At 41.2% G+C, this 25,581-nt stretch overlaps 1 protein-coding gene across 1 annotated transcript in view; it reads left to right on the top strand.

The window, feature by feature from the left end:
• LOC121627566 (synaptosomal-associated protein 25-A-like) overlaps positions 1–24,213 on the top strand; it is a 35,772-nt gene extending 11,559 nt beyond the window's left edge. Inside the window, exons 2-8 of the mRNA XM_041966549.1 lie at positions 4,199–4,305; positions 5,860–5,901; positions 12,564–12,612; positions 17,118–17,235; positions 21,133–21,252; positions 21,861–22,005; positions 22,740–24,213. Coding sequence (XP_041822483.1) covers positions 4,234–4,305; positions 5,860–5,901; positions 12,564–12,612; positions 17,118–17,235; positions 21,133–21,252; positions 21,861–22,005; positions 22,740–22,808 — 615 coding nt within the window. The 5' untranslated portion in view covers positions 4,199–4,233 and the 3' untranslated portion in view covers positions 22,809–24,213. The remainder of the gene's footprint in view (positions 1–4,198; positions 4,306–5,859; positions 5,902–12,563; positions 12,613–17,117; positions 17,236–21,132; positions 21,253–21,860; positions 22,006–22,739) is intronic.
• The last annotated feature ends 1,368 nt before the right edge of the window (positions 24,214–25,581 follow it).

The raw sequence follows: 25,581 nt of genomic DNA, 5'->3' as shown, positions 1-25,581 counted from the left end.
GTTACTATGACAAAATACCTGCAACACTTACTACATTCAGCCTCAGGTCTACTCTGTGCTTAGTGATGATTAGCAAATCTTAGCATACCTAACTACGATAGTGAGCTTGGTAAACATTATACCTACTAAGCATCAGTGTGTTAGCATTGTCATTTTGAGCATGTTGATGTTAGCATTGAACACTTTAAGTACAGCCTCACTGAGCTGCAAGCTTGGCTGACTCTTTTGCTTTGTCTCAAATCCATACTACTTATTCTATACAGTATGTACTAAATAATAAACATCTTAGTATACTGTTATGGCAGTTAGTATAAAACAACATCAAAATACATTTTATATTAACAGGTGACTTTGGAATGTCACTGCTAATTAAATTTCTCATATGGACATCAAAATGTTTCCTGGAGCTCCTCGTTCATCCTTTGTGCATTGCACTGTGAGAGAATAGTGTCTATCAGCAGCTCAGAGGGTTTTGATTATGTATACTGACTGTATTGAGTATACTTTTGTCACTTGTCCAGTGTGAATATATTGCATACTCAGAACCTGCTCAGATTTAGGATAGTATGGATAGTATGGATTTGGGACAAAGCCTATTTCAAGCAGCAAATGAATCTGATTTGTTTGCAGTAAAATTGATCAGATGTCAGTCCAGCAAGCATGAAATCTGTGCTAAACTTCAACTAAACGAATGTGGAAAGAGTGTCCAGTGAGGTACATGTATGGTTTACCAGCCAAAGCCCAACTCTAAGTGGGAGTGTCATAGAAAGTAGTGACAGAGATTGAGGGAATGTACATCCTGGAGGCTAAGCAGCACCACAAACAACACCCAAAAGAGAAGTTGTGTACAGTAAATTCATTGACGATGATTAATTAAAAATAAGAGTTATGTTCAAAATATGTTGTTAAAGCAAACAAATAGAAGTTGTTTAAAAGATAAATTGTTGAGAGAATGTAGGTCATCATTCTGATGAGAATGAGTGATGGCGACAATGACAGTGTGGTCACAGTCAATATAAGAGGAAATGAGAAGGTGCTGCCGTGCTGTATGTGTGTCAAGAGGAAGCAGCTCCACTGCAAAGACATTAGCGATAAACAGCTGATCAATAACACAGCGGAACAAGACACTGGACGATGAATGTAGTGAGGATCGACAGGAAAAGAAGACAGATTGTGTAAGAACACAGGTCTGAATGTTATTGACTGTGTGAGATGTCACAGTTTTTAGTTCAGTTTGTAAATGTGCTGCAACATGTTTCATTTCAGTACATGAAGAGCACCGGGGTTTTTTTTTTAATGGAAAGTACTTCAATTTAACATCAATCAATACTGCCGCCACTGACAACACAACCACGGCAACGCTGTTGACAAGTAGGCATGAAGTGATGGCAGTGTGTATGATAAGTCTTGGTTTGTTGCCATTTTCAAACTTTATATCCATTTTCTAAAATGGAGCAGTTGTTAATGACCTCAATAAATCAACGCACTGTGTCAAGAAAGTGGAAGCAAACAGACTCGATTGAAGTTTTCTTTTATCTTGTCAGTTCATATCAATTTAAATACATCATGTTTGGCTGGTAAAATCATCAGAGGAACCGTTTCTTGTCCCAGCTAAAACACGGGGGATTCCTGCTTCGTTCACTTGCTTTTCTCTTGAACGTAAAGCCTCCTGTTGTTGCCTGTAATGCTGATCTGAGAACTGAATTCTGCAGTCGTAAGGAGCTCTGGATTACAGCAGCAGCCAAATGGCAAAAATGTAAAATGTTGACTTAAATATTTTAAAGTGCAACTGTGTACCAGACATAGCAGACAAAAATAGAGAGAGAGAGAGAGAGGGCATGAGAGACGGAGAGAAGCACTTTGAAAAGGCTGTTTTTTTCCCTCCATCTCTCTTCCCGGCACATGTTCAATTATTAACCACCCTGACGACTCTGCCGGGATGGAGACAGAGACAGACAGACAGACAGGCAGACAGACAGACAGAAGGCGGGGCGGAGCGAGGAGATACTTCATCAAACATCCAGCTGTGACTCTAACTGACCTTGTGTCCGTTCACCTCAGAGACCTTCTGACAGGGACTGATTGATGGATGCCTCGAGCCTGAGCTGATAACTAACTTGTTAGGTCCAAATTCTGGTGCATTAATATTCCCTGTTTGTTTCTGCTTTTTTTACCAGAAAGCTATCATTTTACAGTGTCACAGGAAGGCTAAATGAGCATTAATGTCTTTAAACACTAGCATATACCAAAGCAATATCTTAGCAACTTAAAGTAAGCCTAGAATAATTCTGTTTATGTAGCACACTTTTATCCACGAGAACCTGCTTTTAGAGATGTTATTTTGCCATGACAGATTAGTAAAACTGACAGCCTCCTCCTGCGCCACAGCACCCCATTGAGTCCAAAAGTCAGCGGTCCCTTGGTCCCATCGCAGCACTGTATATTGCACTAGATTAGATTACATAAAGCTTTAATGATCCCCGAGCTGAAAGCTGCCGGCTGGTTAAATTTATATCAGCAACAATCAGAACAAAAACTCTTCAATATGATTTGTGTTATAGAAACAAAAAACACATCAGACACACAAATGAGATCTGATTAGAACCAAATCAGATAATTTGCTTCATTAAAGGCTTAATTCTCCTCATCCCTCGTCTCCTTCGTCTCAGCCAACAGCAGCAGCAGCAGCAGCGTGCAGCGAGCCTGCAGAGTTACAGCCACATACATTTTTCATGGACCATACCTCCAGCTCTACTGTGTGTGGCTATATGAAAAACTGTCTGGCAGCGCGTCAGAGGAACAAAAATAGACCCCTGTCTCTGTCCTGATACTTTTTCTTCTAACCGTTAGAGTGATGGAGCTCCTCCCTCGTTCATCTGGATTCACTGTTGATGCCTGAGGAGGAAACTCAGAGTCTCAGGGTGCAGGTTGAAACACGGGGTGTGTGTAGCGTCAGTTTTTCTCCAATGGACAGTGTGTTCCTGGCTGTAAATGCTAGTTGCGTGCACGACTGGGGTTGTAAACAAAAGCAGGACCTGTTTACCAACAGTGTTTTAAACAATAAATTATGCATCACTTGTGCTTGAGGGAAGAATGTTGCCTTTTGCTTTGGCTCAGTCAAACCTGAAAACATTGTTTTATCTCCTGTGTTGATGGTCTTTTTCTGAGCTGACAGTGACTGAGCAGGTATGACAAAGACTTTCACACTTAGATATTGACCAGCTTTGACTGTGGGAACTTTTTCAGTAACTTTTAAAGTAACTCAGACAACTTAACCTGAATTGAGGCTAGGGTTGAGCCATCCACCAGGCTCCTAAAATTCAGGGCTGACCCCCTTCACTTTAAGCCAGAAACGGGAACTTCTAGTAATGAGGAGCTGCAGCATTTATCCATGCACAAAATCTAGCCTATACTAAACATTTATCGCTAACCTTCATCGCTAACACACATTTGCTACGCACACACCCTATGCACTGCCCTATTCCTAAAAGCAGCCACACAAGTCTTTTAACCAATGGCTGTTGTGAAGAAAAGTAAGGACAGGCTGGGTGAGGTGAGTAGGTGAGGACGGATTGTGAATGGGCTCAAACGTTATCAAAACAGAAATGGTAATTAGCATCCAGCATACATACATATGAAATTGCTATCAACAACGATTTCGTGCATCATATCATATGCCAGTTCAGTAGACATCGCCCAGCCCCTACTTGAGCCATAATTCCTGCTCTGACAAGTGTCAACTTCAGCGTTGAGAAAGGGATCAAGTCTGGTGTTAAAAGCTCTTCACTGTTTTGCTGAAAGGCTCTTTGACAATAGCTGCTAATAAGAACGATTGATCCTTTGACCCTGCTGCTACAGAACAGCCTCTCCAACCTCAAGATGAATCAGACGAAAAATGAGGACAGCAGACACCACAAAACTACAAAATAATTTTGAATGTTCATTCGTTTGTTTGAAAACTGAACTCTTGTTCAGTAGCCTCTCAGGTCATCGCTAGCAGCCGGTATAATGAAGGATCAGAGCTGCGGTGCCTTTACCATACACGAATATGTGTAAATGTGTTGTTTGTGTCGTATGTCTGCTGCGGAGTGACCTCCAACTGATACCCCGAAATCTTCTTCCTTACACTGTTTTGTATTTTTGTAGGTACTGACCTCCCACTCTCGCTCTCTCTGTCTTTCTCTCTCTCCCCCTGCAGTCTTTCTTGTTTGAAGTCAAAGTTCAGCAGTCATCATGGCCGACGAATCAGACATGCGCAATGAGCTGGCCGACCTGCAGACACGCGCAGACCAGATAGCGGATGAGGTACAGTGGAAGACCCACATACACACCTGTCTTCACCTGGATAAACATGCTTACACAATGACACACACACAAACACATATATTATCTACTCTAAATATGCAATTTTGTCTGCAACTCACTGCTGGTGCTTCTGTGGAATAGGATATGATCCTGTGTTACCTGCTGAAGAGGCTGCTAGTGTTTAAAGTATATAGTAACTTATATATCTAGCAGGATTTATTTTATGTCTAGTTTGTAAATATGCACCTTGATAACATTCATCACATTCAACAAAACCCTCTACAATATCCTCAAATATCGCTTGTTTTAGACACTCTTTAAATTGCAATTAATTTAATTATTACTCTGTTTTTTTTATTTCTTTTCAACTGTTTTGGGGAGTGTTTAAATAAGCACCAGTCTCTAGTAAAATTAAGATACATTTGGTCACAGTTACTAAGGCAAATGCAAACATGCTTTCCATAGAAAGTATATTACTTCAATCTATGCGCACACATTGAACATTTTGAACTGTGATTTGCCAGCCCAATCCAAGAAATCCAGAAAGTAGGTTGTAACTCAGTTATTCATAAACATTTGCACATCTAATGTCACAGCTCAAAACATACAAGTCAATTTCTATTTACCTTATTTTGTCCCCAAAACAAAAAGAAAAACAAAAATGCAACTCACTGTGTGCTCTAAAAGCAGAAACACACAGAAACTGTGTGGAGTTTTAACTTTTTTTGCAAGACAGATTTTTGGTCCATGGCATGACTGTTCTAATATGACATTTCAAAATGACCTGTTCTCATAAGGGCACAAATGTATCCCCAAAGCCTCCAGGCTGACAGACACAGCTGCTTTAATGTGACCCTCCCTTGTTTTAGCAATTTGTTCACTAAGTCTCTTTCATCAAGACTGTGCTTTTTTTGGACAAGAGAGAACTTTGCCCTTTTTAATGAGTTGAGAGGAGCTCAGGAAGAGCAGATAATTCTGTGCAGCAGAATAATGGAGCAGCTCAAATGGCCTTATTAAACATTCATGAGGAGATAATGCAAGGCCAAGAGAAGCACTGTGGATGGTAGGGGAGGGAAGAGAGGGAGAAATAAGGAAGGCAGGGATGGATGGATGGATGGTGGATGGAGCAACAGCGGGGCAAAGGAGAAGCAGGAGACGAGAAGATAACAAAGGAGGAAGGAGTGAAACGAGGATTAGGAATGACTGTTTGGTTTAAGCAATGGATGAGATTTGGAGGGATTCTTCAGAGGGTAGAAAGATGGCAAACAAAAGGTAGAAATCAGATAATTAATCCCAGGATCAAGAGAAGATTAGTCGAGGCTAATTATATGACTGAGTGTCGGGTTTTTTTTTTACTGTCTACACATTGGAATATAACATTATTAGTGGTCTTTGTTCACCTTTCAAATGTGTTTTTTTAAACCCTTATTGTTGCTCTTGGTGCACAGTGATGTCCCTCTGACATTTACAGTCACAGGTGGTGTGCTGTGTGTCTGCATCCGCTCTCTTGTTGACTCCCAGCTGATCATTTCCTCTCTCTTTCTCACCCTGCAGTCTCTGGAGAGCACTCGGCGTATGCTGGCTCTAGTCGAGGAGGTGAGTCCAATGATCCAGTGACACACATCACATGACCTGTCCCGCTCATGTGATTACACAAGCAACCATTTCTCTTGTTGACATTCTCCAATACCTGTCTCATGCTGACTAATAAAGATGGAGCCTGGTTTTGCTGAAGGTGTGTAGGGAGCAGTCTGCATTGGTAACGCTATTAGAGAGGGGGATTTGAGCTTTTTATCCACAAACTGAGTGAACAGTCTCAGCTGATTCAGTGACAACAATGTGCAAAAGACTGTCTTTAAGTTAAGATAACATATCAACAGACTGGGTCTTCCAACACTACACCAGGAAAAGGTCGCATTAAATTAGTATTGAGCTTGTTTTGCTGTTTTACTGGCATTAGAATGTCATGAGCGTGTGTTGGGCCTTTACTTCCTGCTACTGGCTTCAGAGACATGGCCCTGCTCTAACCCCTGGACCAGCCACCATGTCTTAATTAGACAAAGCCGTGAGGGACAGAGCGAAACCTGAGGCTGACCTAAACAGTGACCTGCTCGACAGACAAGCCTTTTCACTGGCAGTCGCTGAGTAATTGACCTTTGAAGTTAATGCCAAGGGAATGCCATTTGTTCGTTCCAACTGCTCGTCTCTGATTTGAAATGTCCTGTGGTTTGTTAGTACCGAGTGTGTTTCCTTGTGATGCTCCCAGATGGTAGTTCTTGAGTTGAAACCAGCGAAGACAGAGACACAAACAGGAACTGTGTCATGTTTTGGCTTCTTTTCTCCTCTGACCACATGCTCTTTATCCCTTTCACTTCGCACCTGTCCAGAGAAATAGGCTCAATATGGACTGCGATGAAGCAATGAGGCAACTAAATCTAAATCTATCTATCTGTCTAAGCATACATACACACACACACACACATATATATGTACAGAGAGAGAGTCCAGAATTGTCACCCTATATATTTATTATTTGGGTTTTCTTTTTATATATTGTTATTATGATTCTGTTGTTGACAATATGGTGCACCTCTCTTTCCAGTAAATTGTGAGCACATGCTAATACTCCTTGACCTCTGAGTTAAAAGGGCTTATAGTGTGCTTACACTAGTTAAGAACAGTGAGAGCAGGAAGCTCATTTGGCCTGTGATCTCTCTGAGATCTGTGCAGTGATACATGCTTGTTTAGGCTCGTCCAGACCAGATGGTGGACTAAAACCACGTCAGGTAACACGTTCTCAAAATCATCGAAACACCATATTTTCAACCAGAGCTCATCATTTAAGTCAGTAAATTTTAAAAAATCTCAATTTTTTCTGTGTATTTTGTTCCTCTGGAAATCCTTCTTCTTCTTCATGATGTTCACTCGTACACCTTCATGTATTCATATTCCTCTGCGTGATGCCTCTCCAAGGTGAGGTCATCCTGATTTCACTCATGAAACACTCAGACTGCACACTTGGCATTATGTTGTTTTGCTTTTTACACACATTTAGCACAACACACCTCCAGACGGCTAACTAGGCAGGCAGCTGCAGTGGCCGCTGTGGTGTGTTATCTTCACAGCAGGTCGCACAAAGTGTGTTCATGCAGGTAGGATTTTTTTGTGCAAGTTAGCTGATAAAGTCCAGTGTTTTTTGCTACTTTGACCAACAACCCACCTGGTTTTTGTCCTGTTGTTTTGGTGGCAATTACACTTAATCAGCAATGAGTTTATCTTGCAAAGAAAATATCCCTCTTGAGTGCTACACTAAGAAAACTCTACATCCATGCATAGAAATAATTATCTTTAATCATAAAGCTTTATTCTACAAGCTAAAATTAGCTTGTCGAATCAATCCATCCCTCTATAATCCTTCTCTCCTCCTCTAGAAATTGTTTCTTACATGATCCTTTAAGGATCATACCCACACTGTTTTTGCACTGCAGCTCTGACTCTTACTCTCTTTACTCTGTTTGTTATAATGCGGATGATCCAGAAGTGAAAGCTTTTTCTACTTTTGTGCTCCGTAAGTCGCTGTGGTTGAACTCATCAGCCTAATACCTAAAATGTAATTGTAAAATCTGTGCAGGACCTGGATCATAATATCATTATGCGTGGCTTCTCATTTGAAATGCATGAGAGAGAGCAACATAGTAAAATCAATTTCTATGAAATGCAAATTTACAAAATAAACCTGAGTACACCTGCAGATTCAAACAAACAAAAAATATAAAGACATGTCTTTATTTTAGATTTAGTGTTACTGGTACTGTCCTTCTATTGTTTGAAGTATGATAATGCAACGAGGGGTTTCATAAAATATTTTAATGTCCACCTCTGTGGCAGCAGGGAGCATCTCCTGATGTACATGTCTTTGGATATGCAGTATGTACAGTACAGACGTGTTCCTGGAGTAAGTTCATTCTTTCCTGGAATCATGAGTGTGCCTTTCATCACTGTAATATCCATAAACAGAAAGACTGTATAGCAATGTCAGTTCATGGTCTGACTACAGATACACTCACAGTGAGTGATGTAATGTGTCCTTGTCTCATGCAAATGGGACCCATAATTCATTCTCTGGAGCAGAGTGCAACATGACCTTTATTTTGTAAGTTCGACATGTATGATTGTGATGAGCAGTGTGTGTTTCTAACAGGACAGGTCTGACAGTGTAGCAGATTCTAATAATATTTAAATTAATTCTTGTAATGTTGTTGATTAAAAAGAATAGTTTTTACATTTTGGGAAATACATTTATTAATTGGCTTGGAGAGAGTAAGATGAGAAGACTGGTACCACTCATGTTTGTATGTTAAGTACTGCACACTGGAGCCAGCAGTCAGTTTAGCTTTCCACAAAGAGTTCCCCCATTTCCAGTTTTCATTCTAAGCTGAGACAACCTGATGCAGGCTGTATTGAGTATTGATAAGTGTCCCAGGTGCCAATAATCTTTCAAGGTAATTGTTTTAAATATATGCTATGATTTTGTCACATTTTCAAATGGCATATAAAAAACTCAGATCTGCTTTTTGCCTCTATGAGAAGCAGATCAAGTAGTAAATGATATTAAAATTACATTTTCAGCGAATTGTCATTTACTGATTAACTATTCACTTTGAATCGCTTTTAATCAGCAAATAAAAAGTGCTGCTATTAATTCAAAGTTAGCAGCATGGATCCCATGAACAGTATGTGAAGTTTATCATTATTATCAGCTTATTGGAAATGAATGACCGTTGTTGTGCAACACATTTGATACACTTTTCTGAAAAGGTTTTATTGTTCTTGATAAGACCTCTTTAGAGAGGAGATACTGAGGTTATTATGAAAATGGTTATCTTCACACCAGGCCTGCCGGGAACAGAAATGAGAAACTACTTGGTGGCTGAGAATGAAATGAGAAGAAAGCGGGTGAGAGAGATGGGAAAAAAAAGTGAGACGGAGATGGACATAAGAGGGGCGAGGAATGAAATGATGAGAGTGAAAGATAACCACAGGGGCAGAGGGACGTCAAGCCCAAATCCAATGCCTCTGCAGAGCAGACATCTGATTTGACGAGCAGCGTCAGGCCTGAAGTCAGAGAATACATTACATAAGAAGGATGGGATATTATATTCATGCAGGCTATGAAACCACCACACTACTACCTCTATGAGAAAAATACAATCTTAGCAAGTCATTTCATCCACCTTTGGAGTCTTCAGACTATTTGTCTTTAAAGACAGAAAAAGTATTTGTAATACTGTGAATTTGCAGTCAAAGTGGATTTTCACGGGGGGTGTTTTTCAGTTTTAAGAATCTCACTTCTTTCTTACAGAGAGATAGATGACAAGATTGATACCACTCTCATGTCTGTACAGTACATATGAAGCTACACCAGCAGCTGGTTAGCTTAGCTTAGCATAAAGACTGAAAACAGGGGAAACTGCTCACCTGGCTCTGTCCAAAGGTAACAAAATCTCCCTACCAGCTCCTCTAAAGCTCACTCATTAACATGTTATATCTGGTTTGTTTGTTTTTTTTATTGTATAATTCATAATCTATATACTATTTCTGGGACTGTAAATTTTGGGCCACCTAATAAAAAAAAACTGAAATAAACATTCCCTTACATTGCATTATCTGCCCAGGAATTGCATAATGCTCATGGACATCTCTAATCAATCAACTGATCATCTGAGTGGTGCTTAAATCCAAAACGTATAGCTCCAGTTGATTTGTGTTTATCAGATATTACCTCAGGTCCTGGTTGACCAATAGCAGAGCAGCAGGTGGATCCCGCTGATGCATTCGTCTCCATAGTGACTGAATTAGAATAGATTCCAGGAGACAGCAGAGTCTCAATGTAAAATCAATACCAGGCTATCATTAATGTTAACTGACCTTGTCCTCCGCTTCTTTGTCTTACTCTTCTATATTCTTTCCCTCAATTTTTTAAATGTACTGTGTAAATATATCTAGAATCCTTGAGTCTTTTAGTAACGCCTTTAATTCACCTCACCTTTAAGACCACATAGGTCATAACAAAATTGAAGGAAAAACAACTTGAATACGACATTGCCTTCTACTGTCAATTAAATGTGCTTAAAAATCACATTTTCTAAAAGGACTGCTTCACATCAAGGCTGCTGCTAAGCATAGAAGCGAAGAACAAAGAAAGAATGATGAGTTTAAAATATTCATTGCTATTAATGTCTTGAAAAGTAGACACCACCTTCCATGTTCATTTCCTGGACAGAACATTAATTTGGAAGAAACCGCTAAAAAATGGTCGGGTCCTTACCGGAGATTCTGTGACTCACTGTATCACAGTAAAGTGTGAAAAAGGCCTGTTTGTCTGCATGTGAGCGCTTCTAATGAGCCATACAGAAAGACGTGATGTCATCACATCAGACTGTGCCAGCTGGCGTGGGCAGATATCCTGTCCTGTAGTTCAGAGCCACGACTGCCGTCCCGTGTCATTTCCTATGACTCCTAGTGGGTAAACAAGCAGTTCAGCATGTAAGTGCAAACATTAGCTCTGCTGAAGTTTCTGTGCTCAAGATTCTTTAATTATCATTCATTTGTCTGCAAAGCTCATGTGAATGAACTGCTTTCGTTCTTCTAACTTGATTTGTAGTCATCTGGACAACGCTTTCTGAGCGCTCATCGATCAACAACAATTTAACTTCCCACTGATACAGATCCATGGCCACTGGCAGATGTCTTTGGCATTCAGTTTGATTGATACTAATATCAGTGGCATGTCTAACAGGCCTCTAGCACTGCTCTCTATCACTGCTCCAAGAAGGTCAGAGCACACTTTGATCCAAAATAGCTGATGCATGAACTGAACGGCCTTTGGTCTTTAATATCTGTTAGAGGAAGCCTCAGGCTCATGGAGAGCGTGAAGCTGTTGTTTTGTTGTGTGCGCGTAGTTAATGTGGTTGTTGTGTGCTCACTGAAGTGTGTTATTATGTGCTGAAGCCCATGCGCAGAGAGGTAGCAGTGTATGATTCTGCATAAATGTTCATGTTTTGTGTGTGCCCGTGTGTTTGAGCGTGTGCCAGCTCTGTAAGCCAAATCAAAATGTTACATTACTGGAGCTGTGTCAACAAATCTGTGGTACCAGCCCAGTGCACATAGCAAATATAGCACATGCCATTTGGTGGACGGGTTTATCTCAGGAATCTGTTTTCCTTATCTTCTCTAAGGTTTTAGGTGGTTTGCAATTTTGCTTTACGCATGATAGTTGATTTGTTGGAGGACAGTCTGTTTCCATATGACTCATGTTTCTAAAACAGGGCTGTAGAAATAAACTTGTGTGTCATCCGTGTCACTGACACTGTACAGATCATAGTTATGTTTTTTGGTGTTATGTTTCTTTGGCTTTCGCACTTTGTGAGCAAGTAAAGCTCCTAATGTCATAATGTGTTGCCATTTTCTGTCTATTTCATAATAAGAGTCTTATAATGAGCAGTGTTCCTTTCCTCTCTATTGTTTTATTTGCATGACGTTGTTCCATTCTTGGGTCAAATATAATAAGTCTCTCCATTTATTTGTTGACTGATGACTGTTTACTGTTTAAGTGTAAAGGAATACATGTTGGAAAATATGATTATTCGCTCTCTTGCTGTGAGTTTGATGAGAAGATCAGTACCACTCTAGTGTCTGTCCTTTAAATATGGAGCTCGAGCTAGCTGGTGGCTAACTTATCTTAGCAGGTAAATGAAATAAAGCAGCACCTTTAAAGCTTGCTAATCAACATGTTATTGCTATCTCTTTTTCATCCATACAAAACCCAAAGCCTAAAAAAGCCAAGTTGTTATTTAACATTTTAGCTCTAGAGGTGCTGGTGAATGGGTTTTGTAACCTTTGTTAGTTGTTTCCCCTCTTTCCAATCTAGGCTAATGGTCTCCTGGCTTCAGCTTCATATTTAGCACACAGATGTCAGAGCAGTATGAATCTTTTGTCCAACTTATGGCAAGAAAGCAATTAAGTGTATTTCCCAAAATGTCAAAATTTTCCTTTCAAGTCAAGCTGTCTCAGCAGTGCCACGATATCAGTCACACTCCAGAAAGTGATTTCAAATTGTAATTTGACCCACCTCTGCTGTCCTGATAGCTCTGCTCTGTTCCGCTCTGTTGACCTTCACTGATCTGTCACGTTTCTTCCTCTTTCCCCCTCGACTTCTTCTTCTCTTTCTTTTTTCCATCTGTCTGTCTGTCTGTTAGAGTAAAGATGCCGGCATCAGGACTCTGGTCATGTTGGATGAGCAGGGAGGTAAGTTGATAGGGAGAGAACACTAAACACTATCTCTCTGACTAACAGCTGTCTTCACTTTTAATCTGCTCTGCTAGCGATTCTCTCTTGCAGCTTTTTAATGCTGTACAATGGGAGAGCTGTCATCAGCAGTGCGTCCAGTATAACACTGTACAGTCCCAGTCAAATTTACAACCAAGAGGAAAATGGCCCTCATGGTTTTATAATTACTAAAGCAGAGGAGAGTTTATTTCTTTGTGAGCGTCTGCCAAGTTTTTAAAAGTAACCTCAGCTGTAGCCTGAGCTAATGTGGCTAAAATGATTATACTGGATGAGCCTGTTGAGCTAGCCTCCTGCTTTGCCTCCCTATTACTACAGCTTTATGCTTACTTTACTTGTCAGACAGAAGCATATAGATTGACTTAACCTTTCTGATTATATTGTAGTTAACCCTTGAACAGACTTCAAAGCAAATGCATCAATGCTTTTGGCCATGCTCTCTGAAACCTTGTTGCCGTATTCATATGGGATTCTCCAAGGAACAGATGTACAGATATTTTTCTGATGAAGAACCCACATGCGCTTATTGGCTGAGTATCAGCTGTTATTTATTAGCATGTTTGAGAGTATCTGATGGTCTGCTGCAGCCCTCCTCAGCAAGATTGAGCCTATTTTAACAAGAGATATGGCATAGGTTGCATTGAATATTTTGGGAAGGCTGGAGTGCTGTGACTATGTGGTAGGAGCAGACAAACATGAACAGAGTGGGACAAAAGCTGCTAATTTTGTCTGTTCTACTAGTCAGTTTGAAATTCAAAGTTTTCTTTTATTCTGAAAATCTTGGTGAAAGCAGTAAAGGTCACAGGATTGATCCACATGGCATTCAAAGTAAAATGTAGGAACACACTGGCACTGACAGCGTGTGTGTGTATGCGCGTGCGTCTTCACTCTTTTCAGATTAATGTTTTTAAGACTTAACCTAACTGCTATTTTGTGGGTACGTATGTAGATTCAAGGCACATCTACTCATTGTACATGTGGCGGATGTGTGTGTATGTGTATTACCAAAGGCTTGTATAGTGTTGCATGCGTGATAGAGCAGCCTAATTGGCCTGTCAAAGGAACATATAGCCTGTTTCTCCTCTCTCTTCTCACCCCTACCTCCCAGAGTAACGGCTGCCACAGCGCACAGCTCACTGCTGTTAGTGCAGAACAGCAATCAATTCACAGATTTAAATTACCTCTGCCTCTCAGCAAATGTCCTCTTAACCTGATCCCCCATCTGTCTTCCTCTCTCTCTCACTCTCTCCCTCTCTTTGTCTTTCTCTTCTTTTCTCTATTTCATGCTCCTTCTCTTCTTTCCCACCAACCCCAGCTCTCATCCCCTTCACTTTTCCGTCCTGACCTCTATGCTCTTCCTCTCCTGTTCCTTTGCCTGGGGATCACTTTGGTTACAATAATGATGAAGCTCTTTTCTTATCTGTCTTTCTTGTCATTAGTTCTCCATATCCTCCTCACGTTCCCTACCCCTCCTTCCCATATACAGTGACTGCTGGACTACACAAACCTCTACTGTTGGAGGCTCTGACATATTTTCCATGTTTTTTTTACATCAAGAATTCCCTCCTATATCGATAAAGAAAAAGAAAAAAGACTCAGTAAGCGATATGAGGGAAATGCAATCCCCTTTGTTAGCATAATGACCAAAATGCATCCCTCTTGTTAACCTGCCATCCCCCTCTTCATCCCCTAGTAGCAGAAAGAGTGGAGAAACAGAAGAATTGTGTAGTTGAGTCTAGTTGAGTTTAGTCTAGTCTGCCTGATTCACTGATCCTTTATCTGACTGAAGTTAGGATCTACAGCCCTGATCATGACTCTGTAATATCGGTAGCCTAAATGTGCTGCTTATTGATTAAACCACAGTGCTGATCCTGAAGTAGCAGACAGATTTGTAATTGTGCCTTTTTCTCTTAGTCTTGCCCTTCTGTCAGTTTCATCTTACATCTATAATATTCTCTAAACTATATACTAGAAATACTCAATTCTATACTATTTTGTAGCCTATATACTCTATAGAGTGGTGTTACCGTCATGATCAGAGTGACATGGAGCACCTATAATATTTCTATGATCATGTTAGGCCTATGCCCTCAGTTAAAAATGAACAAATCATGCTCATAAGTAATAGCTTGCCAAGTCTGTGGTAATTAACACAGTCCTTTTGAGGTGTAAACAAGGGAGAAACTAATTCCTCTGTCCTTTACACGTGCACATGCACACACATACACAATAGGAGGAGATTTGTCATTTCTTGCAGTGATGTATTACCTGAGGTTGAGGTCTCACTGCAGCTAATGAGTCCCTCCCTGCTTGGCTGTTGCATGCATGTTGACCTGAATTACACCTCAGTCAGGGTTGATGGATTGCAGCTCCGCCTCGGTGAGCCCACGCCCCGGCTACTTGCAACAGTTTAACTCCGAGCACAAGAAATCGGTTTGGCTTGCAGGCTGCAAGTATACTGGCTGATTTTTGATCAGAATGATGAATGTTAATCGCCCTCAACTGTTAACTGGAGATCACAGTGTTGACACCTTTTTATTTACCACTTCATCATTATTCAAGCATGACGGCTCATCCCTGTGACGCTCCTCCTTTTCTGTCACTCTCGGATCAGTGATCAACGCTAACAACCACAAAACAGATTTACTCAAAAACCACCAGCTGTTTACACACAGTAGACCAACTACTCTGGGTGTTTTCCAGGTACTGAGTTGCACACATCAATGCCTCATTTACCTTCATTTTCATTACATGACGCTGAGTGGTAAACATAAAGTTTAAGAGTTATCATCAATGCTACTTAATATAGACACGCAGGACTCTCCTGGATAATGTAACAGTCCTATAGGTTTATGTTATGGCCACCAGTTTTAATTATTTTAACTTCTGAAAAATCATGTTTTGTCATTTTGATCCTTGGCTGCTGTTGCCATGGAGAAGGAAGCAGTCAGAGGCACGAATCAAAGTGCTAAGCAATTCAAAACGTTTCGTCTGTGCAAACTGAGTTGATTTAAGATGCAGGTTGTGTTTTCTGTGTTTTCTCACCACTGTAATCTTTATCTGACATGTGTTGATAGGCCTTCTTCGCAGCAGGCATCCTAACATGTCAGTGGATGATGGCTTCAGTTTCAGGCTCCTGGTCTTGTGCCTGTCACACTATCGCAGCTCACTGCAACACTTGACGAGAACAGGGGCATTGCTTATCCTACTACAAGTCAAAATGTCTGCCGTAAAAAAGGCCTATTGTAGTCACTCCTCGCTGATTTGAATCATTCTGCTTTCTGATTGGTTAAAGCTGTGACTGACTAAAGGAGAGGACGGAAGGCCTTCACGCTATAATCCTCAGACGGAGGGGAGGAGGCAGGTTAAGTCCGGCCTGGCTGTCCGAGGCTGAGGAGATAAACAGTGCCTCCCTCCCTCACGTTCCTCCTCTACTCAATCCCTTGCTTGGGATTACTGCTGGAGGCCATTTAGTTGCCGTGTGTAGCACTTTGTTGGTAAACTCCACTCACGCATTGTTGTAGATTTCTACCGTACAGCTAACTGTATTTATCATCATCATTTCTTGTGATCGTCTCTCCTCAGCTTTTAAGCTCAGTCTCTTCTTCTTTTTGAAAAGTTTGCTCCATTTCTTCTGTACTCAGCATAAACTGCTCTGGCTTTAGAAGTGGTAAGATGAGTAAAGTAGTTAAGTAAGTTAAGTAAGTAAGTAAGTTTTTCATTAATAATTTAATTAATTTAACTCTGGGAAAAACACCCTAGCCAGGTTGTAATTAACTATCAGAGCTATCAGCTAAATCAGCTAACAGTCTACGGTTCTGTATGTTGAATGAGTCCTGCATCCTTTAGGAGCTTCAGCAGAGCTGAAGACATACAGAGATTTCCTTTACAACAGGTCCTGGTTGTGGATTAGTAGCACTTATTTCTATAGATCTTGAGCCAGTGTTACTGTACAATCATCTATGTCCTCTGCACTACAATGTGACCAATCAAACCTCAGGAGTCCTGCAAGGCATAAAGGCCCCTTTCCACTGATGGAGATTACTGCTATCCTGTCATATAGCCATTAACCATCCAGGGAGAGAGGATGTGCCCTTGAATCCGAGCTTTTTATAGCTCTGTGACCATCTGAGTAAAGACACAGTGGTGACTTCATGTGCCCGAATCATCACATTCATGAGATACTTACTCAGATCAGCAACATGTCCTTTTGGATGGAGGTAGGGAACAAAGAGCTGTTGGAGCCATACAGAATCCAAGGAAAGAGGAAGAAAAAAATCAAGTTCATTTGTTTTTTAGTCGCTGTGTCAACAGAAATACCCAGCTCTTCTTATAGCGCGTTCCCTGCTTTGCCTTCTGCATCTAGCCAAATCATTTTGCCTCTTGCACTGTAGTGTAGAGCGCCGCCCTGGAAAAACAAATCAGTCCCATTTATTTCACTACTCTCATGCCTTTGTCCTCACCAGAACAACTTGATCGTGTGGAGGAGGGCATGAACAAGGTGAACGCAGACCTGAAGGAGGCCGAGAAAGATTTAAAAGATATAGGACAATGCTGTGGTCTGATATGCCCATGTATTAAAAAGTAGGTACCGGCCAGGAGCCCCGAGCTCTTGCCTGTCCAGTGCTGGTGGTGGTGGTGGTGATGTCTGATGTCTCTCTTGTCACAGTCAATGTCTTTTTTTGTCTCTTTTCCTTTGTCTCCCCTCTCTACTCCCCTCCCTTCCTTCCACCCGTGACTTCTTCCTCCTCTCTTCTCTTCTCATGTGCTTTCGTTCTTTTGCTGGGAAAAATGACAATGTGTTGGTAATCAGAGCAACTGGAGCGCATCGAGGAGGGGATGGACCAAATCAATAAGGACATGAAGGATGCAGAAAAGAATTTGAACAATCTAGGACAGTTCTGTGGTCTATGTTCATGTCCCTGTAACAAGTAGGTGCTGCCTGTGCTGCCTGACTGCATGTGTTTCAGTGCCTGCCTTCCTGCCTCTCTATCCGTCTGCCTGCTTCTGGTGTATAGAGCGCGGTGAACTGTGGTGTGAGCAGTCAGGCCCATAGCCACAACAACACACTCTCGGAACAGGCACCAGCACCACATGCATGTGTGTGGGTGTGTTTGCTTAAGACAGTGATAAAGTGAAAGATTGTGTGCATGCATGAACACCACACACATCCGCACGACAGGTCCCATGCCACTTGATTTGCTCTCCAGCCTCCATGGCTGCTGTCCACAAAAGCCCTTCATTCCACATTGGATGAGAGATTCTCTTCCAGCAGGTAGCAGCATCAGCAGGGATCTGGGCCACGACACCCCCTCAACCCCCTAAACCCCACCTGAACCCCCACCCTAACACCCTGCAGCATGATGCATCATGCTGTGTACAAAATCTAACCAAAGAATAAATTAACTAGGTGCCTTCTACTCCAAATGACTGATTTGAATTTATCCATTTTGCTGCTATTTGGAATACTATTCATGTTGGTGTTTTACATGTTCCTACATGAACTGATCGATTACATGGGAATATTTTCGTGCTCCATATTGATACTTGAGCCAGTCAGATCAGTCAGAATCGCATGACATTTTAGGAAATATGCTTATTCTCTTTCCTACTAAGAGTTGCATGAGAAGATTGATATTACTCTCATTTCCATGTGCTGAATAGACAGACAGATAGCTCAGCTCAGCATAAAGACTGGAAAGGAGGAAACAGTCAGCCTGGCTTGTTCAAAGCTAACAAAATCCACCTACTCCACCTCTAAAGCTCATTTGCACATTGTATCTTGTTTGTTAAATATGAACAAACATTTAAGTGACATGTAGCGTTTTTACGGACGGTTGTGCATCAGACAATTCCCTGGCCAACACTGAAATTTTCGTATAGTGTGTCCATGAGTAAGCTTTGGTGATGCTGGCAGGATTTCTTACCACTGAACAGAGCCAGGCTCACCATTCCCCCCTATTTACAGCCTTTGTGGCAAAGCTAGCTATTCTGCTGATGGTAGCTTCATATTTAGCATACAGTCATGACAGTGGTGTCAATTTTCTCATCTAATCTCTGCATGAAAGTGAATATTTCCCAAAATGTCTAATTATTCCTTTAATTTTTTATTAGATGTGATTCGTTATTGAATGTATGCTATTTTTGAATGTAGGCTATTCAGTCAGCCCACATGGCATTATTTCATCGCTTATCAGTGCAGCACAGTAACTTTATAATCAAACACTAACAATAATTGTAAAGCAATGAGAGCTGCTAAAATGTCTCACTCTTCAACACACCAACTTTGGCACATGACCCTCATGTTACAAGTTTTAACCATAGGATGCCTCAACTGGCCCCTGCCTCTCTTCCCTCAGGGCGGTCCTACATCATGAAGTATCATACAAGAGTGAGGCAAACTTGTTTTCTGGGCACACTCAACACTGGGTGCTATCATTTTAATTTTAAATCCTATTTCTGTGCTTTGAAAGCTTTGATATGAAGGTGGATTCCCAATGCCAGTTTTGCCAAACTCCTGTGTGATCTGTTCTCTGGCCCTCAACAGCCAAACTATGGCCACTGAGTCATGTCTGAGCATACTGTACTCTGGGAACAATACATGTACTGTATACAGTTGTCTATCTCAGAGCTATAGAAAACACAAGCGGCTGACAAACCAAGAGATAAATGACTATATTGCTATATTTGTGTTGTGTTTGCAGCAAGAGGTTTCTCACATATTCTTACGGGAATTAATTAAGTGATGCCTGAACAACTGACCAAATGCAGTATGTGGAATACACCTGCTGTATATATGTCCAGTATTAGGTATTAGTGTACAGCATTAGTGTTGAATGTGCAGGGTGGGGGGGGGGGGGGGGGGGGGGGGGTTGTCTTCATGAGAAAAGGCTTAAACAGAACTGAAAATCCTTGATTTTCTGTGTTTGATCTGGCCTATGATGGTAAATTTTAGTACTTCTTTTTCTTTGCATTCACTGTGTACTACCACGATTTTTATATCCACTCTGGAGATTAAATATATCAGTAGACATTTTAACAACAGACTATTTTTTTTCTCCAAAACAGGGCTTAACAGGATCTTGACAGTAGCACATGTAACTAATCTGCCTTATTTGCATCACAGCCATCTTTTTGAAGGAGCTGGTGTCGGTGTTTTTTTTAATAGTCACACCCCGATTTTGGATTGATCTTTTTGTTTTGTATGAAGGTGTATTTGGTCCATTTTGGTCCCGCTTCCACACGTGGTTGTTTTGGGTTCAGATCTTGTCTATTCTATAGCTCTTTGGTCCTCCCCATCATTAACCACTTGTTACGTAATCCTGTGGTTATGTCATGTGTTTCATCTGATCTAGACTCTTTATATGGCAGGCCTGGGTCAAATAGCATAAGAAAAATGATTCTTGCTTGTTCTAAACTGTCTGGAGCACCTGATGGGTGTGGTTTACCACCTCAAGACAACAATGCTGCGTACAGTGGTTGTCTTTCATTGACAGTGATGAAATCAAAGTTTTAAATAAATTTTATTTATTATGTTGTCCTCTGTGGTGAACTCCACTCGTCAGGCGCTCCAAGCATAATTAAACAAACGCTAAGAATTCCATTTGCCTATTTGACTGTATACAGTGTATCATGCTATAGACTGATCCATCCAGATGTAATGAAGGGCTGATCACAACCACTCTGTTACTTAGTCTCGTATGCAAAATTATCACCGGTCACTTTTCTGTTTGTTTGTTTGTTAATTTTTTTTGGTTTGTTTTTTTGTTTGTTTTCCATTACAGACCTAACTGTTCGGCTTTCTTTTAATAGATACAGCATGTGTCTGATCCTGTTCCTCTTAACGTGTTTTTCCCTTCCCATGTCAAACATTGTGTGTTCTGTCTCTGCCTTGCATGTCCTCTCACTCTGCATGTTTAGTGTGTGTGTGTGCGTCTCCTCTGTGTGGATTCTGGTTATGTTCTGTGTTTGTGCTCTTCTGTATGTGCTTGTGGGAGACAGTTTCCTGAGTCTTTAAAGGACCTTAATTACTTTCTGTCACAAGCCACATACTGGATGAGCTTATCGTGCTCGGATTCAATTGATCTGCACATTAGATCAATTATTCACTAACAGGTTGCATATGCATGTATGTAAATTTATCATACGTGGCTGGTATGTTGCTTGTAGTAGCCAAATTGGCTTAACATCATATTACGCAATGCATGCTAAACATATATTCATCGACAGTATATGTTTTAATAGTGAATTGCTGTTTTCCTACATTGCCATGCATACACACATTCACATCCCCGTGCATGCACACGCAGTGTCACACATATTGACCAGCATACACGCACATGCACACGTAAAGTACAACTAAACAAGCACACACACACATACATATACACAGACAAATACATTTACACACACACACACACAGAAAGACAAACACACAATGCAACAGTGACACCCGCCCTGACTGAAATGTGTGTGTGGTAGGATTAAGGGCGGGGGCCAGGCTTGGGGAGGGAACCAGGATGGAGTGGTGAACAGCCAGCCAGGGGCTCGAGTGGTGGACGAACGTGAACAGATGGCCATCAGTGGGGGCTTCATCCGCAGGTAAGTGTGTGTCTGTGTGTGCCCCTCTGTGCACGTAGCTGCCATGCTTCGTTTATTCTGTGTGCCTGCATAAACTCTATATGATCGTGTACTTGTGTGTGATTGTGTACTTGAGTATGTGCTGTTTACATACTTCTTGTGAACCAGTGAAATGTAATGTCAGTTTACTGCGATGTTTAAAGGCTTACACGTATGAAACAGAAAAAATAACCAACACTGGGGGTCACAAGTAGATACTGGTTTATTTTAAGGAGTCAAAAGTGAAAAAGTTTGCAAACCAGTGGAATAAGTCATATCCAGGTGAAAGTTGAGAGTTTGTGCCTCTAAACTGTATTATTCCTGACCCTCTGGCTAGGAAACAATGAGTAATACTATGACATATGATTCAAGCCTCATGGAATACTGGATCAATACTGGACACAGGTTGACGTAAAATGCTGTCCATGGTACTGAATCTTCAGACGTCCCAATCTAAGTGTGATAAAGCTGTTCACTCCTGGTGGACTGTACCATTCTGTTTTGTGAGACTGGACTAGATTGCAAAACATTAGCTCCCACATAATCTTTGGCCAATAAGCAGCCCTACTTCCTCCTCCTGTGTGTTCCAGGGTAACAGATGATGCCAGGGAGAATGAGATGGATGAGAACCTGGAGCAGGTGGGCGGGATCATTGGCAATCTGCGTCACATGGCCCTGGACATGGGCCAGGAGATCGACACCCAGAACCGCCAGATCGATAGGATCATGGAGAAGGTACTGTTCCATGTGCCATGGAGACTTGGGACTGGTGGGAGAGGGAGCTTTATTTCTAGAGAATTGCATGACTTTGATGTAGTTGCCTCCTCAACATTCCATTCATACTTATTGAAACAAGTCAGTTTCAGTTGTTGCCAGGCAACAGCCTGTCCTACAGACTCGGAGCAACATTAACATTTAATCCAAGGTGGACAAAGGTAGTTCCATCAAAGTTTACAGTGTAGTGTAATGTCAGAACTGTGGGTAGAGTAAGAACATGAAAGGCAACAAATCTAGAAAAAAAGGTAGCTAATCTATAGAGCATTTTGCTGATATGTAGCATGGATTACACACCCAGCATTAGGCTGTGTAACAGCGGATTCAGCTGTGCTGACTTTGAGCAGATTTAGCCTGGGTTTGACACAGTAGTGGAGGAAATCTGATTCACATGTCAGTGGACAAAGTATGGGTGAAAATCTGGGCGTTAAGCATCCCAATTGTGCACTTTGTCCATTAGCTCAGTAGCTATGTCTTTTTAAAGGAATTATGCTAAAATTATGCTTTCAATCTGGCCATATTTCTGAGAAATGTGGCCGTTGAGACTATGGACAGTGCTAACTTTGCCCCTAAAACAGCCACAGGTTGAAATAAAGCAGAGTTTTAACTAATCCCGTCCGTTACCGTTGGTTTTTAGAACATTTTCTAACCGACTGCTGCTGACCTGAGTAACAGCCAGTGCTTTTCTCTTTCAGGCCGACTCCAACAAGACCAGGATTGACGAGGCCAACCAGCGTGCTACAAAGATGTTGGGCAGTGGCTAAACTGCAGCGAAAAAGTGCTTTCATCCCCGTTAACCCCCATCACCCGAAAAATAACAACACCAACCAAGCCCAGCCCCCAACACCAACGCCCAGCGCCCACCTCCTATGCTCGACAGCAGGCGCTGCAACATCATGCTTTTATTGTGATACTTGTAGAGGTTTGCACACATGCACATATCATACATCCCTCTGCCCCCCTTTCAGTCCTGCCCATCACTTCCCTCTCCCTTCCCTCCCCTTGTTGTCAATGTTGTTCTGTGGTGTCGCTCTTTTGATTTTGTGAAGAAACAATATTTCTGTCACACATCGTCCACTCAGACTCTCTCCACTCTGTACATAGTGCTTCTTAAATGGCTTCATTCCAGATCGTTTGTCCTGTTTTCTTCATCACCCTTTTTTTTTAAGTCTGCGTGTAACATGAACTGTATGAACACGTTGTTCCGAGATGTCCTTCCCCCATGTCAGTGTTCTGATGTTGTCCATGTAAGGCACACTGTGTATCCATCAGTTAAGATGTCGTGATGCTACATGATAAGGCCACAGTGAATACTTGCTGTGAATACAGTGAACGTAGAGCCGTCACAGCTCGTAACCAAGGCCACTGTTTGAATACAAATTCATTCAATGTAGATGTGGAGCCACTCAGATCTTAATATCATAGTAAAGCATGGATACTCAGCGAAGTCTCTGTAAGTATTTGAGGCATCTGGATGAAAAGGTGGCTTTTTGATCCTGATTGTTAGTGTATTTTACCAACTCTATTGATGGAGCAGTATTAACACAATTTGATGCTATTGATTGTATAGTATGTACCTTTTCCTCAGGGAGCTAAATCTGACCATTCAAAGGCAAGGGTTGAATATTTAACTGATTTGTTGTAATTCATAAAAACTTTATCACGAGGCTCAGTGTTTATGCAGATATTTGTTTGTGATCCGAACAGCGCTGTTGTTGAGACTCTTGTTTAACCATGAAAAACATCGGGCATTAACCAGAATAGCCAACATTGACTGATTGATAACGAAAGCAGGTGGAGCTTTGCTGGAGGCCAGAGTTCAACAGCAATCAATTCAACCGTTAGGAAAAGTTACAGGTGCGTCAACAACCTCTTCACACACCAGGCCAGACTGCTTTTACCCATGATTCAACCCTAGCAATATCAAGTAGCGCGTTAAGTGTGTTATGCATGTCCATCCGCTGCTAGATGACACTGAATAATTCATTTATCCAGGCAAAAATATTCTAACATGGCAACTGCATGCTACATATGTAGGCCACACAGAGGAGAGGCCCATATTTATCTGCAATAGTGCCACTCTTTGTTTCATGTCTCTTTACCTTTCCAGACTGTGACCACCACTGTAAATTAATACCTTGGAAAATGCCAATAAAACCATCATAACTGTAGAACCAAACTGAGCTTCCTCTCTATTTTTATGGCTTTCAGTACTGGTTTGAGTTAATATCATGGTCCTGCGTAAATCACCACGTACTTAATAATATTCCAATATTGGCCACCCTTATGACAGTTTGAGCATTTAGCTGATGAAATTATCTAAAATGAAGTGGTTTCAAATCCCTAAAAACCAAGCAATGAATTATGAAAAATAGAGCCTTGACCACAGATTTAACAACCGCTCTCGTACCTTCGGAAGGATCATTCAACACATACAATGAGCACTGTGGTGATCAGAAGGGGAACTTTTCACTTCAAGAGAGCAAATTAATCAGGTGAAAAGAAGATAAAGATCCTCAGGGAACATGGAGCACTACTTTTTTTTAATTATGTGACTAAAATCTTCCTAGACAGGAAACACAGAGGTTTTACAGCACAGAAAGTCAAATGTGCACTCACTTATCACCATCTCTCTGCTCATATCTCATGTTGACTTCTCTCATTTCAAGGAAATTGATCTGCATAGTGTCAGCACAGTTGTTTGGGGACTTTTGTCTCCATCCGCCACACGAGTCACATGACTTAGCTTTATATAAGTGAAAAAGAGATGCTCTTATGACGGTACACTTATCCACCCATGAGGATTTCTTTGCATGTGTTATCACTGTGTAAAGTTTCACAACTCACAAGACAACAAGTGTAAAATAATGTTATAGCCATCAAATTCAAGACATGTTTTTTCTTGTGCCCTTCCACAGGGAGGTGAGAGGTCAAAGAGTTTATCCTAACTACACCTAAATTATTCTAAAACTGGAGCTAAACGGCTACAATATGCAACATCAACACGGATATTTAAAGTACTAGTGAGCAGTATGGAAGAAAATAAAAAGTCGCACACGATAGGAGAGAAAGAGACAGAGAAGGAAAGATGTGCAGCAGCACATTACACTAATGGACATCTACTGTGGTGCCCTGGGCTTAGGGCGGATTAGAGTTTACCACGTCACTAATAACACACACACACACACACACACACACACACATACTTGAATCAACAACATACACACAACAGGGTAAGCTGCTATACCTTGGTTACATCCATTACACGGCCCCTGTACATGCACCAACATCAAGTGGTTACATACACACAGTCAAACAGGATGGATGAATGTTGTCATCCATGTCATCAAAAGTCCTACATATATAATTATTTGTGATTTATAAAAACAAAACAAAATAGAAAGATGATTTTTCCCTTAAAATAATGTTCCTCACATGCAGTTTATAAGGGTTATTTGCCATTGGACCAACAAATGAAACAAGCCTGCCTGGTTTCACGCTGAGGACTCAACGCTATAACTTTAGATCAGGAGCTCC

This window comes from Chelmon rostratus, chromosome 1 (assembly GCF_017976325.1).
Source record: "Chelmon rostratus isolate fCheRos1 chromosome 1, fCheRos1.pri, whole genome shotgun sequence".
NCBI lineage: Eukaryota > Metazoa > Chordata > Actinopteri > Chaetodontiformes > Chaetodontidae > Chelmon > Chelmon rostratus.
This window is presented reverse-complemented; position numbering and strand designations above follow the sequence as displayed.